At 33.7% G+C, this 16680-nt stretch overlaps 1 protein-coding gene across 5 annotated transcripts; it reads left to right on the plus strand.

Annotated features, from left to right (window-relative positions):
* The first annotated feature begins 208 nt into the window (after window positions 1–208).
* LOC105319674 (uncharacterized) lies at window positions 209–14322 on the plus strand. 5 transcript variants are annotated; one of them, XM_011417293.4, is made up of 12 exons: window positions 210–323; window positions 5359–5394; window positions 7520–7588; window positions 8127–8243; window positions 8589–8659; window positions 8972–9041; window positions 9270–9497; window positions 9677–9799; window positions 10119–10184; window positions 10281–10382; window positions 11580–11729; window positions 13480–14322. In XM_011417293.4, the coding sequence occupies exons 2-12, from the start codon at window positions 5379–5381 to the stop codon at window positions 14208–14210; spliced, it is 1743 nt and encodes a 580-aa protein (XP_011415595.3). In that variant the 5' UTR covers window positions 210–323; window positions 5359–5378; the 3' UTR covers window positions 14211–14322. The 5 variants fall into 5 exon arrangements, with proteins under 5 accessions (XP_065939791.1, XP_065939792.1, XP_011415595.3 ...); XM_011417294.4 differs by lacking the exon at window positions 210–323 and adding an exon at window positions 2974–3097; XM_066083719.1 differs by lacking the exon at window positions 10281–10382 and having other exon boundaries at window positions 209–323.
* The last annotated feature ends 2358 nt before the right edge of the window (window positions 14323–16680 follow it).

A 16680-nucleotide genomic window follows, 5' to 3' on the forward strand; every position in this document is an offset into this window, starting at 1 on the left:
CGACTGTGATCTAAATGTAGCTAAAAAACAAATTGTTCCCCACCTAATTCTGATGAATGGGACCCAGTTAAAAGTGTCATCGAACATGTCACAGTAAATTACTATAAAAGGGCCGTCTTTCTGATTTACCGAATTTTTAACCTCAAACAAACATCTGTGTTGTTGATTATCTAGCGATGTATTTGGTTTTCCATAAATTGTAATACTCCGTCCTCCTACGGCTGGAGTTTCCGCAGAAGTGACGTCACATCCTCGTCATCTTAAACGGAATATAGGAAGCAAAATATAGTGAGCGCTAAAACTAAAACTATTGCACACAGAAGGTAAGATTTTATTTAATTATTTATATAATTACTAATTATGTATCATCCATCACATTTATTAGTTTAAATGTATAATTATGAGAAATACAGCAGTATTTAGTGGAAGACGGTGGATTTGAAATGAGGTCAATAAATAATATCACTGAAATATGACTAATGATCCATGATTTGATGATGGTCATTAGGAAATTTTAAAACAATCGAATACTTTCCCTCAAAACCATTCGAATGCTATCATCTGTTGGCATGACTTAATAGCCATTTCTGATTATATTTTGCCCATATATATATACCATTTTATATGATGAAAATGAAGTACACTTATATACGGACTAGGCGATAGAGTAAATACTGACACGTATTGATAGTACTGAATAATTGCTGCTATATTTTTGTTACATAACCCTTTTATATGAATGCACATACAATAATCCTTTTGCATTCATATTGTCAACAGTTTTCTACTTCAAAGAAGGTGATAGGGGATTCTGACCCAGCTGGTTAGGCGGACAGATTGATGAGACACTGTTTTGTTTCAATGTTTCGCTTTCTGTCACGCTCGTTTATAACGGTAACATGTTACTAAACAAACAACTTCCGCATCTCACCACTTAAGCGGCTCTGTGGTACCCGGATGTTGTACACATACTTACATCTCATTGTCTAAAGTAAACACACACTTGTCATCAAGTTGCCTTTCAAAAGAAATGAAAATTTTACAATTTGTCAGCTGGAAGTCTTCAGTTTCATGCATTCCTTCAAACTATATTGCTGGAACTGGGACATCCTAATGCACACAAGCATGCATTGTTTACACAAGTTAAAAAAATACATTTTTTATTTGCATACTTTGAAAAACAAATGTCCCCAGGAGCTAATCATTGTACATTGAAGGTTTATTTATTAGAGATGATTTTGTGCGAAAAATTCAAAAGTAGGCTAGGTCTTCCTTTCATCATTTACAATTACGTTTTAGACCAAAATTTTGTTTAACTTAGCGGTTTCTTTTACGAAAACATAAATTTCAGAAAACCAAAAAACTGTGAAATGTGTCCTAAGTAAAGACAAGATTGTAACGTCATGTGTCCATGTTAAAAAAGCAATGGTATTTAATTTGTTGACATAAAGAAGCATGCACAGACAAAATACACAGTACAAAGAAATCTAAATAGTTCATGCTTGTTTATACTTTTTTTTATTTGCAATTCCTTGGTGAAATGATCATTATTCAAACAAAACAGCTACCAGCGTTTCTGGGACAGTTGAATCAAAGTCTTAAATATACAAGGCCCTAAAGGGCTTGCAATCATCTTCCCGAACGCGCGGTTTTCAAATGGTGTGTTATTGGACCGACGATGTCCAAAAATAACCAATTTAATGCTGAATTAAAACTTAAAGCAAACTGAATCCCTAACAGAATATTAGTTTAACGTTGGAAATTTAATGATTAAATTTCATCCATATCTAATTGATAGCTGCATTGTTCCCTTCCTTCGCTAGCAAAGAGTATACCATTATAATGTATAGACATTTTTGATGAATTAAATGACCAACTAGCCTCAGTACCCTAAAATTCATCCAAATCATGTAATCTTTGCTAGGTAAGGGAGATAACTACGCACTCTTCCCTTTGAGACGGGTATGTAGTCATACAACATGTAGATACACTTAAACCTGAGGGGTATTCTCCAAGTTATGCAGAACTCACTTGATTTAATACCCTGCAGGTTGGGCATAAAAAGAAATATCCATACCTTGTTTGGCAATAATATACCGGTAAGGAATGAAAAAAAAAACCCCAATGCAGTAAAAGAGCAAGGATGTAAGTCCCTCATACTGGTTTCATCGATATTCGTTGAATACTAATTTTGGTGGACTTCGCTATTATATAAATAGTGCCTGTTTGGGAGGGTAACAGTTGAAATTGACACCCCGAGAAAACCATTGTCAACCGACGCGAAGCGGAGGTTGACAATGGTTTTCGAGGGGTGTCAATTTCAACTGTTATCCTCCCAAACAGGCACTATTTATTTTGTTATACTGAATGTCTTTTTTAAAATTTTTAAGAAAATTTTACTGCTTTTATATAGGAATAACGTGAATTCTACAGCGAACCGTACGCGCATAATTTTCGCGCATGTAACATTTTTTAATGTTACCCGTTGCCAAGTGCGTTGCTAACGCTGAGGGTAATAGTAAATATTATTAACTGCGTCTTAACCAATCAGATTTCAGTATTTAACATGAAAGTATAACAAAAGATTATAATCCATGTAATTAATTAAATGTTCAATGAAGTGCAATTTAGTATAAAATTTTATATTGATAAGATCATTGTAGAGGAATTCACGCATCCGTAAAACTGTTGTATTCATTAAAGCAAGGAAACTTGATGCCAACGAATATTAATGAAACCAGGGTACCCAAAATGTCCCTCTAATGAATAAAAAAGTAGATTATGATATATAGATTTAAGAGCTTGTCAATTTGTGGTTTCTCTGAGTTTCTTTCCAACTTTTAACGTTGTTGATGCCTTGGAATAGCGCATTTTTTTATAATCACTTCCATCATAAGATTGTAAGACTGCACAGTTACGTACAATGATTGACTAGAGGTCACCATTTTGCGGAAGTAGAGTCACATGTAGGGTCCCCCATAAGTCTATACACCCTGAGGAAACAAATCAGTCAGTGCGCGTAGATTTCTGAAAAAGAAAACGAGGAAGTGTTTGTGGATAAAGCAATTATCGTTATATATGGATAAACGTTGAAAAGGTATGCATATTCTTCTGTTTTTGTTGTGCGTCGATTAACACCTACACATACATTTTTCAAAAACGTTAGCTGGTTAGAGCAAGTCCACACTTCATCAATCCATGTATCAATTGTGCAATCACTATACTCTAATATATCGCAATAGGAAAATAGGCAATGAAAACTCTTCTAAAATAAATTTCAAAGTACTTAATGATTTATATCGTGCTTTTTAAAGGAAATAGAATAACTTTAGAAAGGGTAATCGATACTTGTCATATGGATTTAATGATTGATTTGATTTTTAAAAGGATTAATTGACGTATGAAATGGTTGATAAATCAATTAGTTTGTTGACTTATTAATTGATTAATGAAGTGAAAAATCCTTATTTCCATCATCATAATCACAACATTAATCCTACCCTAATCCTCCTAGCTCTATGCATTTTGTCATCCTTTTTACAATCTATCTAGACTGACTAGTCTAAATGATAGTACATGTACAAATGCTGCATACATATTCTTAAGATTTCAAAGTTTGTAGAGGTTTACAGTTTACATTGTCTGTACAGGTTAAACATTTTATTTTATGTACAGGTCGTACAATTTACATTGTCTGTACAGGTTGTAGAGTTTGCATTGTCTGTATAGATTGTCCAGCTTACATTGTTTGTATATATTGACTTGAATATATTAACTTGAATTATTTAAACAGGTTTTACAGTTTTCATTGTCTGTACAGGTTGTACATTTTTTATTGTCTGTACAGGTTGTACCGTTTACATTGTCTGTAAGATTGTTCAGTTTACACTGTCTGTACAGGTTGTACAGTTTACATTCTAAAGTGTGTACAGATTACATTGTCTGCTCAGGTTGTACAGTTTTCATTGTCTGTACAGGTTGTACAGTTTACACTGTATGTACAGGTTGTTCATTTTATTGTCTGTACATATTGTACAGATTACATTGTCTGTACAGGTTGTACAGTTTTCATTGTCTGTTCAGGTTGTACAGTTTACATTGTCTGTATAGACTTTACAGCATATATACTCGACATTTTTTAAAATTTTTTTTTTACATATTTTTAAGATTTCATAGTCTGTATAGATTGTCCAGCTTACAGTGTCTATACAGGTTCTACATTTTATTCTGTACAGGTTGTACACTTTACATTGTTTGTACAAGTTGTACTGTTTAAACTGGCTGTACAGGTTGTACAGTTTACATTGTACAGGTTGTACAGTTTACATTGTACAGGTTGTACAGTTTACATTGTCTGTATAGATAGTCCAGCTTACAATGTTTGAACAGAAATACATTGCCATTCTTATACTATGTGTAAAGATTGTCCAGCTGATTATTCAGTACAGATTGTCCATCGGATTAACTAGATTATATTATCTATATCCGTCCGATTATCTATGTAAGACTTGGACATTATGGCCTAAATGACTTATATAAACAGAAAAAGCTGAACAAATCAAAGTTCTTTGACGACTATCTCGTGACAAAGACAAAACTAAATTCATGAAGTTTACCAGGATAATCTTACCAAGAGTTTTACATGTACGTTTTTTATATAGGTAAAGTAGAGTCCCATTGTACCAGACGATGATATACGTACTACTTAAAACAGTACTTTAACATAGACAGAGCGTTTTCTGTCTCGATTTACATTGTAATTATAGACGCTTATAGACGAGTGTTTTTGTTACAATATACATGTAAATGTACATTAATGTATGATATAATATTATAATAGTTTAGCGCAGAAATGTATTATTGTTATACACGCAAATAACAATAATACATTTCTGCGCCAAACTATTATCATAGTTTGTATATACTTACCATAAACCATAAGAAGAAGGGCTGCGTTTCACAAAGATATTACTTAAGACATTAAGATAACCCGAAACATTTTAAACACATCTCTTTAAAATGCCTGTGGTATATTTTGCTTGTATTTGTTGAGAAAAAAATGTTAAAAAAGCAAGTTTTTATTCCGGCGGTCGTAATGTCTTTGTAACACACATCCTAGATTCTTTTAAGATGCATGAAAACTCGGGAACTGAGTTATACTTTGGACTGTACTGTTAACAGAAACCTGTCGTTGTCTAACGATACTTATTGCCTGTTAGTGACACTAAAGCAGTCGCTATAGTCTCTCTGCATTTAGACTTTCACTCTGTCGCCTTGTGTTAGTCAAATTTACTTCCCTCTCTTCAAAAAAATGTGTTCCCGTTAACAGTGTTATCATTTTGTTTTGTTTGTTTGTAGGACCAAGAAGCAAGAGGGACATGTCCTCTGATGAAAGTGAGTAGAGCTTTATCTGTACCTCTGTCCTGTATGTCAAACTGTATCAAAGGTTTTGTAAGGAGCTCTATAATTATACAAGCAGTATACTCTGGAAGGTTTTGAAATTATCATCCCTCTGCACACATCAATCTGAAGAAAATTTTAAAAATAACAATTTAAAATGAACTCGTTTTCAGCATAGATTACCGGATAAAACCCTAAGGGTCGTTTTTTACACAACAGTTTTATGACAGTGAAGACTGGTATACTGCAATCGATATGTAAACTAAACTTTAATAAATACATCCTAGATCTTGAAACCTTGACATGTAACAATACTTCTGGCAGATTTATTCATTAGATGCGTTGGACTTGGTGCATGTTTTACCGTATCAGGTGACTTTTCTATAGTAATGTGATTACAAACTAAGAGTATGTCACCATTGTTACTGCATCGCTGGTGACAGGAAATAATAATTCGTCAAAGTGATTATTTCACAGCTGATGAGATACTTACTTTTTGAAAGTGAACTGTCATTATTATAAAATTTTACAGTACACTTCGCTTTCCGGATGTATCAAATTGACATCGTGACAATACACCCTAAACTGCTTGAATAGCAAAAGTCTTAAAATGATATTAAGGTTTTTTTTATTTTGAAGATATTATATTTGCCATAACTTACTGTCATTTGACTTATTGACATACATGTAATTCATACTTTAAACATGCATACTCTATGAATTATACATCAATTTTTCCGACTTCCATTATTTTTTCTATTTTAGTAAATATTGATTTTTGTTAATTCTGAACACTAAAAACATACTTCGGCTTGATAAAGTGTGTTAACTTTTCATGTCGTAGGATTTCTAAATTTCTATTATTTTTACATTCAGTATACATCTGTGGCGTTCAATTCAGTATTGGATTGTTTTGGATGGCGTCACCAAGGCTGTCCAGACAAATCGAATACCACGCGATAGCGGACAAATTATCAAACCGCGCGTCAGTTTGCACGGCCTGGTGTGTTGTAGGACTGACGATATCAAAAAATAAGATTTCGAAGCCTAAAAAATGATATTCCTGGCGTATAATTATCATGTAGTTGCAAACATTTTATATAATATAACCAAACGCGTTTAAGTTGAATAAGAATACTAATAAAACCGATATATGGTAATCACTGTCCATCACAATTAAGGTGCACTGTAGTGAAGAAACACTATATATGTACTTTGAGACTATATCTTCTAACCGATTTAGTAAAGGTGTGTTATATAGTTGTTTATTGAATCCTGATCGTCTGGTTCGTCCATTGTTGTCGTGGTGTATAAGTCGACTCGTCGATAAGTCGATTATCTTCGTGTTGGTTGCACAACACTTTCTGTGTGCTTCTGTCATTTTGTTTGTTTTCTTTTGGTTTAAAATTTAGGTCGTAATAATTTATTTTTTGTCTTTTTTGGGTGAGGGGAGATTCCGAAGTGTTAACTTCCTCAGAGGAAAATCGTTGATCTACGCCAATTTAAGAATGTCTCCCGGTGTCTCTCCAATATCTAGTGTAAAAATATATATCAGAAAAAGTCAGCGTAGAGTTGCAAATAGTGTATAAAATGTCATGTAACTTGACTATATGTGTATTATATAAATAAGAAACAGGACAAGTTTTAATCATCGGCGGAAATCGTGTCTGGTCGCACTGAGGACTTCACACTGATAACACCAGTGTTTATTCTCCGGTTAAAACGTCTTAAAAGTTGATTTCTGGGAAATGAAAACCGATTCACTGATAGTGACACCAGCTCTTACAATTTTTTTTTCTAATTCATTGGTAAGGGCAAGATATAAGTCCCCAGAAATGACTGTATATTTGTACTTCATTAGTATCCCTGGTTAGTTTTAACTGTTTCTGTTATATTGTAAATTTGAAATTTCATGGGTAAGTGTAAGGTTTTTATATTGTAAACTTTGAATTAAGATACAAGTTAATTCAAAATTCCCAAAATGATATTTCTAAACCGACGATCGATTTGCTTTATTCAGGTTATTAATACGTTGTGTTATTTGCCCCTCTATTCCCTGTTCCCCAATAGATGTGCTTCATTCAGATAGTTGATACAGACTGTGTCCGCCATGTTTCAGGGTACGGAGTGGCAGCTACTGACCTGAGAGGGTATTCTGTCAGGGGCTTTCTGGACAAGAAGAGACCCAGTAAGTTATTAATATTTAAGACATTGCATTCATATTTTCAAACATTATATTACGTTATATATTCATTTAAGACTTGAGGATAATCCATAAAATGCAACAGCTAATAATGATACAATCATTATAATAAAAAAGAACTTGTAGAAAAAAATCGTGTTTATTTAGTATATTCAATTTTCAATTGTTTCAAACCAAATAATTATAAGTTTATAAACAGAATTGGTAAAAAGAAAAATACTTAGTATATTCGTTTTACAAATATAAACAAAACGAAATAATTATCAGTTTATAAACATATAATTAAAATATCTTCAGATTTAGGTTTTTTATATATGATTGTGGCTATATAATTTGCGAATGTTACAAATCAGAAAACGAGAAAGGAGAGAAAGATAAGTATTATCAGTAAGTAAAGAAAACATTTCAAAGAGCACGATTATATAGATATCAGATACTCAGTGCCTGGCCAAGTTTAGATAATTTGAAAGTAAAGAGTCAAATCCATTTGAATCCGACTAAAAGATTCGTTTTCAATCTGTAGGTAAGAAACTGCTGTCTGTGAAGTACCAGAGAAGATGGTGTGTTCTGCACGACTCCACGCTTTATTACTTTGACGATCCAAAAGACAGGAGACAAAAAGGCGCTTTTTCTCTTATAGGTTTGTAACCGGGGTATTTGATTGGTCAGTGATTCATCGTCATTAATTACGTGTGTTACGATATTTCAAAAAAGTACTATCGCAATTTGGCGAATTTTAACCAAAGAGAAGATTATTTACCATAACATTCTAAAAATCTATATTGTTTTTGCTAAGTATGATTTTATTGATACCTCATAGCTTATTAATTTTGTTCAATAAAGTTTCAACAAGTGCTTTTCATTTTGGCGATATCGCTCAGATCCTTAATCTATTAATCGTTTCCTTGTGTTCATCAAATAAACTTGTGTTGATCAGCAATACTCATCAATAAGTGAAGTGACCTTCAATGGTTTCATATATCAGGTTACAGATTTTGGCACGGAGGGACAGAAAACTCGTTTTCATTGGTAGCAAGCGGAAAAAGAACATATGACGTAAGGTCTTTATTTAAATTGACCAATTAGAAGCCGAGTTCAAGAAATTTGTCAGACAAATCATCAAATAGTTTTAACATTCAATCATATTATATCGTATCATATCATATCATTTAGTGCTATATAATTATGATAACCTACACATATAAATTTTACTTCTAACAACTTTAATGAAATTTATTTTCAAAAGTATCATGTACATTGCCATGGTTTGAGCAAAGCCAGACAACTCTTTAAATAAAAATTTTACAGTTTTTGCAATATTAGTTTTAAAATAATATTCACTTAAAATTGTCGGGTTTTTTTTTACAGTTTATTTGTCCAACGATTGAGGATTTCGAGAAATGGAAAGCTGCGATTATTGCAGTAACAGAAAATGTCCGTAAGTATACACATATTTAATTTCTGGCTTTCGAAAATTAAAGGGTACACATTCACTTTTCTAATGTTGAATTTAATAAACTAAACTATTTAACAGAGTGTAAATGATTAATCTCAAACATATCACAATCTTTTAAAAAAACATGGAGCATAGGGAATATTGGAAATGTAGACTTCTTCAGTTTGCGATGATTATCGATCATACTGAACCTCTTCATTAAATCCTTAGCTTCCGGCCACGAAGTTTTCGTGAACAAGAAATCTAACTATGAGAAGTCCCCGTACGACAAAGTGAAGGCCTCACCGTCCATAGACCGGAAAGTAGTCCGGAAGCCCTCGCTGACCCGGGAGAGCTCCGATGACAGTAGCGAGGGCATTGACCCGATCCCTCCGGCACGACCCCCACCCATCAAACGCCCACCCCAAAGACTCCCCGCGCCGCCGGTACCGAGAACAGGTAAACGTGGCGCGCCCTCGGGGGCGTCTTACTCAGGATATATCGAGTTTTGATAATATATAATACAATTATATTATTCTTTTGATTCTAGTGGTTCCATGATGAACTGTAATGATTTCTATAAGTATTACAATATTTCTAATTTTGATAGTTCTTATTAATTCTTTTGACTCCTGTAGTGCCAGGGAAAACCCCACTGTCTAAGAAGCAGTCGGAGCCTCGGGATATGTACGCCTCGGTCAACAAGGTCCACCTAAGTAGATCAAACACCGCTATACCCGTCCCTGTAGACAAACCAAGTGGTGAGTTATCGTCTAGATAAATCTCTTATAAAGCGTAGTCATGGCTACATGGTGGAAGGAGAATTATTTTTTAAGATAGGCTGCTCAATTTTTAGGAATGATCGATTCCAAGCACGTTGTGTATTAGACGTCATAACGCAAAGCATGAAAAAGGAAAATGCCGAGAAAAATTGTTGCAAAGCTACATGTAGTTTAAAGATGGTCATAACTTTAATTTGATGTATAGCTTAACAAAGTCTAGAAAAGCTCTAATTCGGTACCTACATTCAACATTATTCTGCTCTGACTGAATACCAAATTATACTTTTTTTATATGCAGGTTGGGACGACGACGATTTGGACGACTATGACGTTGTGGACCGTCACCAGAGGTTCAGTGATAACAGTAAGTACATGTAATAAGTACAGCTACAGGTATTAAACAAGATTTGTAGATTTTTTACATTCCTTGTTCTAAATGACGTCCGAATTTCCTCTGAAGGCAGCGATTCCGAGGACGATACTTACGCCCGCCCTGACATGAACTTAGAACCAGTTTATTCGTCCATTCGTGACCACATCGCACACCCCGACTCCTCGTCAGGTAGATGGCCGCTCTGCGCTGGCGCGCCATGTATCCTGCTCGGCTCCTTGTATCATATAACAAAAAGCATGTGCTTATAATCCAACCGCATATATGCCTTCAATAGAATAATTAAATTTGCTTGTACGTGCTGAAGGGATGACTTGTGCATATCCAATTTATATGGTTTATATCATCTATATATTTATGGATTCTTCTGATACCGAGTTAAAGGGACTTGGACACGATTTAAGCTTAAAATTAAAAAAATTATTTTTCGATTCTTATTGTTTAGAATGGTTATTAAGGGTACATTTAATGCTTTGTCAAAACTTGAAAGTCAAATATTGAGTCATAAGCAAGATACAGAGTTTAAAATTCTTTGTTTTGTAAACAAAGCCCGAGCCTTGTAATTGTTAACATATGGGTTATACTGGTATACGTTTCAATCAAATGTTGCTTTTCTCTGTTGTTAATAGTATTTATGAACACATTAAATGAGTTTATTTTGTTTGCCACGAGTCATTTCGTCAAATAAATGATAATTCATTACTTACCATTATTTGTAAACAAATATAAGACTCGAGCTTTGTTTACATAACAATAATAATAAATTCTTACCTCTGCATTGCTCTTAAGTCCCTTTAAGAGTTGACTGGCCACCTAACTTTCTATTCAGTCCTATCTTTCCTCGTTCTATGTATACGCTATATAAAGTAGTATGCTATAATTGTATAACAATGCATGCTAGGCTGTATAATCAAGCTATTGCTTACACAGAAAGTCTTTCTGAACAAAGAGAAACAGATCAGTTTTCAAGTCAGTTCAGAAACCATCTATAATTTTTTTTAAAGAGAAGGTAAATACTTTTAACACAATTGTTTGGTATTTCCAAAGCGCAAAAATCCACGACCTTCTGCTTTTAATTACATTGTATACTGCATATTCTATCATTCTCTACATAGTTAAAAACTGCATTATATACCGGTATTGCATCTTGTAGATCAAACCTACATAAAAGCGAAACCTTATTGAATTATTGAGTATAAACTTTCATTATCATAGCAACATGATAGTAAATTTAACATCCCAGTTATAATTAAAAAAGAGTATCTGAAAAAATATATGTATAAGCATGGTTCATTATTTTCCCTCTCTTGTCGATATGTGTTGACTATACTTTCATCAGTCTCCTCATTACTAACCTTTGCCCCACAGATTCCGGTGGTGAGCCCTTGGGCATTTACCGTTCTTCTCACTACTCCTCGGCATCGGAGATCGAGGGCCTCAGAATAAGGACAACCTCGGGGTACGACCATCCTTATGACGTAGCGAGCCTCAAAATACAGACCGAGCGGGTTTCTACAGGTGAACAGTTTGACTTAATAGGTCTGATCGCCTGTGTGTGTGTAGAAAAATGCAACTTTTACTTCAATATCATATTCTACAAGAAAGACTTAGCGTCTTTAAACAGTACACATGACAGCAGTTTTGTATTGTTGTTGGTAACAGACTCTTATCAATATTAATTTCAATACATAGATCGGGAAAAATAATAAATCGTTAATTCCGTCTTACAAAAATGTTGGTGGGGTGGGGTATTAGCGGGCTTGATGCACGCTGACTAGTTGTTTGCAGAATCAAGATGTTCTTCGCGTAACACTTTGCTTTTTTAACTCTTAATCAAGTCATTTACCATTAATTAAATTAGGCTTGTTCTGTTTTGATCCCAAGTAAAGAATGACTCTTTTCTTTTTCCCTTTTTGCAATGCCGTTTTATCATTCAGTAGTTTCTTTACTAACAACTTATCTTGTGGGTTTTATTGGTTTGTTTTACCACTTCAGTGTCCATTAAATCCTTACAATTAATTCTAACATGTAAGTTTTCTAAAGTTTTACCATTTTGAACAACTCCTTGTTTTCTGATAACCTCTCTGGTTGTGACTAGATTCCCGGATATATAAATGTTTCTTTAAGGTGCTCTTAATTCGTAGTTAAATTTCAATAAATCCAGTTTCTTTTAATTCTTCTAATTTATTTAATAATCTTTGCTGACTAATTTTACAGGTAAAAAAACCATGTTTACGATATAAGATAATAAACCTTGCTCACAACCCTTTAGACTGCCGTACGAATCTGTTAATAAGCCGAAGTATCTTTAATGGCTATCATACCGTTAACATAGAAAATACACATTTTACTTACTTCAGTTTATCTTGTGTGAGCAACAGAAGCACAAGCATAAAACAACACTAAATATATACTAAAGGGTTTTTTTCCTGGGTTTAGGGTTAGATAAGAAAAGATACATGTATCTATGTACAAATCGGGAAAAACAATAAGGAAGCCTTGCGATGTCAGCAAAAAATTATGCTTGAATACTGCACTTCAGAACATTGCTATCTAGAGATAGCTTTAATGTCTTACATAAAAATTAAGGATATGTGTCGAATACTTTGAAAGAATATTAGTAAAACGTAGTTTGTACTGATTAGTATTTTATCAAATTAAATTAAGCACACAACTGTTATACAGTCATATATAATCTAAGGTGGCTCACTATATCTTGAAATAGTTTGTCCAATCAGCAGAACATTACTTGGCAATGATAGACAGAATGATGAATAATAAGTACGGCAAAATGTGCAATTTTGAATAAAAAAAATATTTTTTTATCAAATATTTATTTAATAAATGTTAACTAATAACCCCGGTGGATTCGAACTCATAATCTGCGGTTCACAAGCCCGAAAATTCAGCCACTGAGCTATGACGATATAAAATCAAATCGATTGATACAAACATTTTAACAAATAATTTAAATAGCCATTATGAGACGTAGTATCTAAAAAAGTATAAGGCTGTGTGTAGTGAGAAGCCCTTATTTCAATACAATAAGGTTTAGACCCCTGTATACTCTTAAATAGAAAAATCAATGTCCAATGTGAGGTTACTTCAATATGGACTAATCTATATTCAAAAATGCATTTTAGCCATAATTTTGTTCTGCTTCTTGTTTTCCTCTCTTGACTGAGAACTAAAGTTAAAAGAAATCATCCTTATAAGAACCCTTACAACATGCTCTGGCAGTAATATCCTCTGTACAATTCAATTTTAGGTGAACCATCTTACCTTACAAGTGCAGACTTACAGGGCCCAAGGAATGCAAGCATTTCCGCCACCAAGAACGTGGAATCTAACATTGCCTCATTGCTAGGTCTAGGTCTAAATTTGAAGGACAAAGCCAAAACAGACTCGGACAGTGATTCAAGTGTAGACCCGTACGTGGAATTCGTCGGAGAGGGTGTGATAAAGGAGAACAAACAACCAACAAAGAACAAGACCTCCAGAAAAAAGCGCCATCATGAGGAACCCGCGCTAAACAGTGTTCCCGAAGACCCGTATATGGAGTTCGTGGGTGAGGGACTAATGTGTGGGAAGGGCGACGGTGAAGAGATGGATTCTACAGAGGAAGAGGGGCCCAGTCTGAATCGACAGACTGAAAACAGGAAGAACGAAAGTGTAAAGAAAAAGCCGCTGTCCTACCACCGCTCCCTACAGCTGGAGCTCAACAAGAAACTCGTCAAGCGCCTACACGAACCGGAGGAAGTGACGTCAGAATCAAAAGAGTCTGGGCAGTCAGGAGACGATGAACCGTTGTACGAGAACTTCCTACAGATAAACACTCTAGAGACGCGGAGTTTGCCACGTGATATAAAGATACCCTCCACACCTCCTCTACAGTCTCACAAACGAAAACAAAACAGTTTTGATTCAAACACAGACAGCTCCAGTGATGGCGAGTTTTTGCCCCCTCGAGCTCAGACTTGTTGTGTCGGCTCCGAATAATTTCAATTGCATGACTTTTTTTCACCCTTGAACAACCTCGTGTATTTATGTACCTTTATTTATTTTCAAAAGTACATTGCAGTTGCTACAATAAATAAATGTTTGTGTTTTATTTGTTGATAATTCGAGGCTTTTCTCGTTCAAAATAAATCTACAAGTAAAATATAAATGATTTAGCGCAATGACTGTGCATTCTGGGTATATATTACAACCGTATCTAATTTGGATATCCTCCTTTGTGTCATATTTTATTAATGCATATTTTTATGGTTAACATTAAATATGTTAAAATAACAATACAATTAAAACCCCTCCCCTTTTATTTTTCCCTGGGATAATTTTTTGAAAATGATTAGATTCGCTGTGTATCACATGCATGTTTCAACCAATACGATTATTTATCACTTTTAATACGTTAAAGGTAGGGGTGTTTATTTTACTCGGTTGCCCTATTCGATTAAGGAGAGAGTCTTCTCGTCATCAGATCTCCTTCTTATATTAAGAAATTCATCAAATTTTGACACAGTCAACCCGATCATTTAACCAAATGATTTTCGAGTACTCGTTTATTTGTTTGAAAATTAAAAGGCTTGTTTTCCGACCGATATAATGTATAAAAATAAACAAAGAACAGAACAAAACTGTGTACATACAGAGGTTACATGCTTTGAGAGGCACACCATCTGTGCAATGTCTGTTTCCTAAAATTGTAATTTTAACAATCGGCAGAATAGGGAGATGCATTTTTTTTAATTTCTCAAGTCAACGTTTAGAATAGAGTTGTCTCCCGTAAGCTACATGCATATGCATTGTCTGAGCTTTAGCAGTTATAATAGATTAGCAACTAACCAGAAAAAAATTCATTGTAATAACGATATATTAAATAGAATACAACTTCTATGATGTTTTAACAGATAAGATACTGCTGTCCTGACAGTGAGCGAGTGACTGACACTAATACCAGAACTTAAACACGAACTGTTTTTACAGTCTCTTAATGTATTTTTTTTTATCCCATACGCCCCGACCATTCATAGCTAATGCTTCTCATCCTAAACGCATTAAATATCACACTGTTTACATTTCATTTAAAATATTGTTTATTGGCTTCAAATAAATGTGCACGTGAAAGCACGTTCATCTGTGAACACTTACCGCAAGGAACAATAATATGGTTGCACTTTTTTCTGAATTATCAAAAACCTTTAAGCGAAAAAGATTTCAAGGCGAAAACGCCCTAGGTGAAACTAAAGTTTTCTCTTCATCTCAAACGTTAATTTTTTTGTTCACTATTTGACCCTCATATTCAGGGTTTGATTTCATCATCAAAATAGATATATGTACGGGGCTTTTCAGATGTGTTGTCAAAAGATACTCAAAATATTGTTCAATACGTTCACGAATAAGAAAAAAAATATCTTGTTCTGAAAGAGATAAACAACAAACATTCAGTATCATTAGTCAGTATATTACGTCTTGCTATAAACAGTTAAGTGGCATTAATTGTGAATCGTGTAAATTCGATTTTGTTGCTTAATAAATTACCAATGCATGAATAAACTTTCTCTTAGGAACTTTTGAATAAAATAATTATGCATATAAAGAAAAACACGAGTTTATTCATCCTGTATCTTTTTTGATGTTAACATCTCAATGTAGATGTATAAAGGTAAATAAAATAAATGTTCCCTAGTACATTTGTACTAAACATTACGTGGAGCTGTCACTTCATATTATACAGGGTGCGTCGATTTACCCAAATGGAACGTCAAATGACCCAAATGGAAACACAAATGGACCCAAAACGGAAACACAAATGGAAACAATTGGAAATTGAAAGGCGTAAATGAAGATTTTATTTAATAAAGTATTTGATGTATATAACTTAGTTAGATGACAAATTCTTGTTATGCATGTTAAATAATTTAGGTGCTGTAAATACAGTGCTGTTCGGAAGTTTCTTCTAATATTGCATTTAATCAAATAGTAGCTCGATGCAATCATCTAGTGCATGTTTGTTTTGTTTTGTTTTGTTTTTTTTTTTTTTGGCTTATACATGTACAGTATGTTGTTCAATTTTCATGCATCAATCGAATTACTTTTTGATTTTTAAATCGATTTTTGGGCTACAGTTTTTTTATGCTCATATGAAATTCTTAGTAACCATTACTTAATTAAATATACATATTTTATTTTTAAACATTAAAATCTTTTTTGCTTATTCTGTTCGGAAATTATAATTTTTACATTTAATTTTTCAATTTGTTCTTTTGGCTTTAAATGTTTTTATTTCAAAAGTATGGCTCTTATTGGGATTGCCTCCTCGCAGCAAGAGCTGGGCAACGTTATACTTATAATGGCTAACAACCCCATAAATAAATTCGAAAAATTATTTAAATCATGTATTTAAATCATGAAACTAATTAATAAGGCTATATTATCAAATTCTTTTTCCATTTGGTCAGAAATT

The sequence above is a fragment of the Magallana gigas genome, chromosome 5, assembly GCF_963853765.1.
Source record: "Magallana gigas chromosome 5, xbMagGiga1.1, whole genome shotgun sequence".
In the NCBI taxonomy this organism is placed as follows: Eukaryota; Metazoa; Mollusca; class Bivalvia; order Ostreida; family Ostreidae; genus Magallana; species Magallana gigas.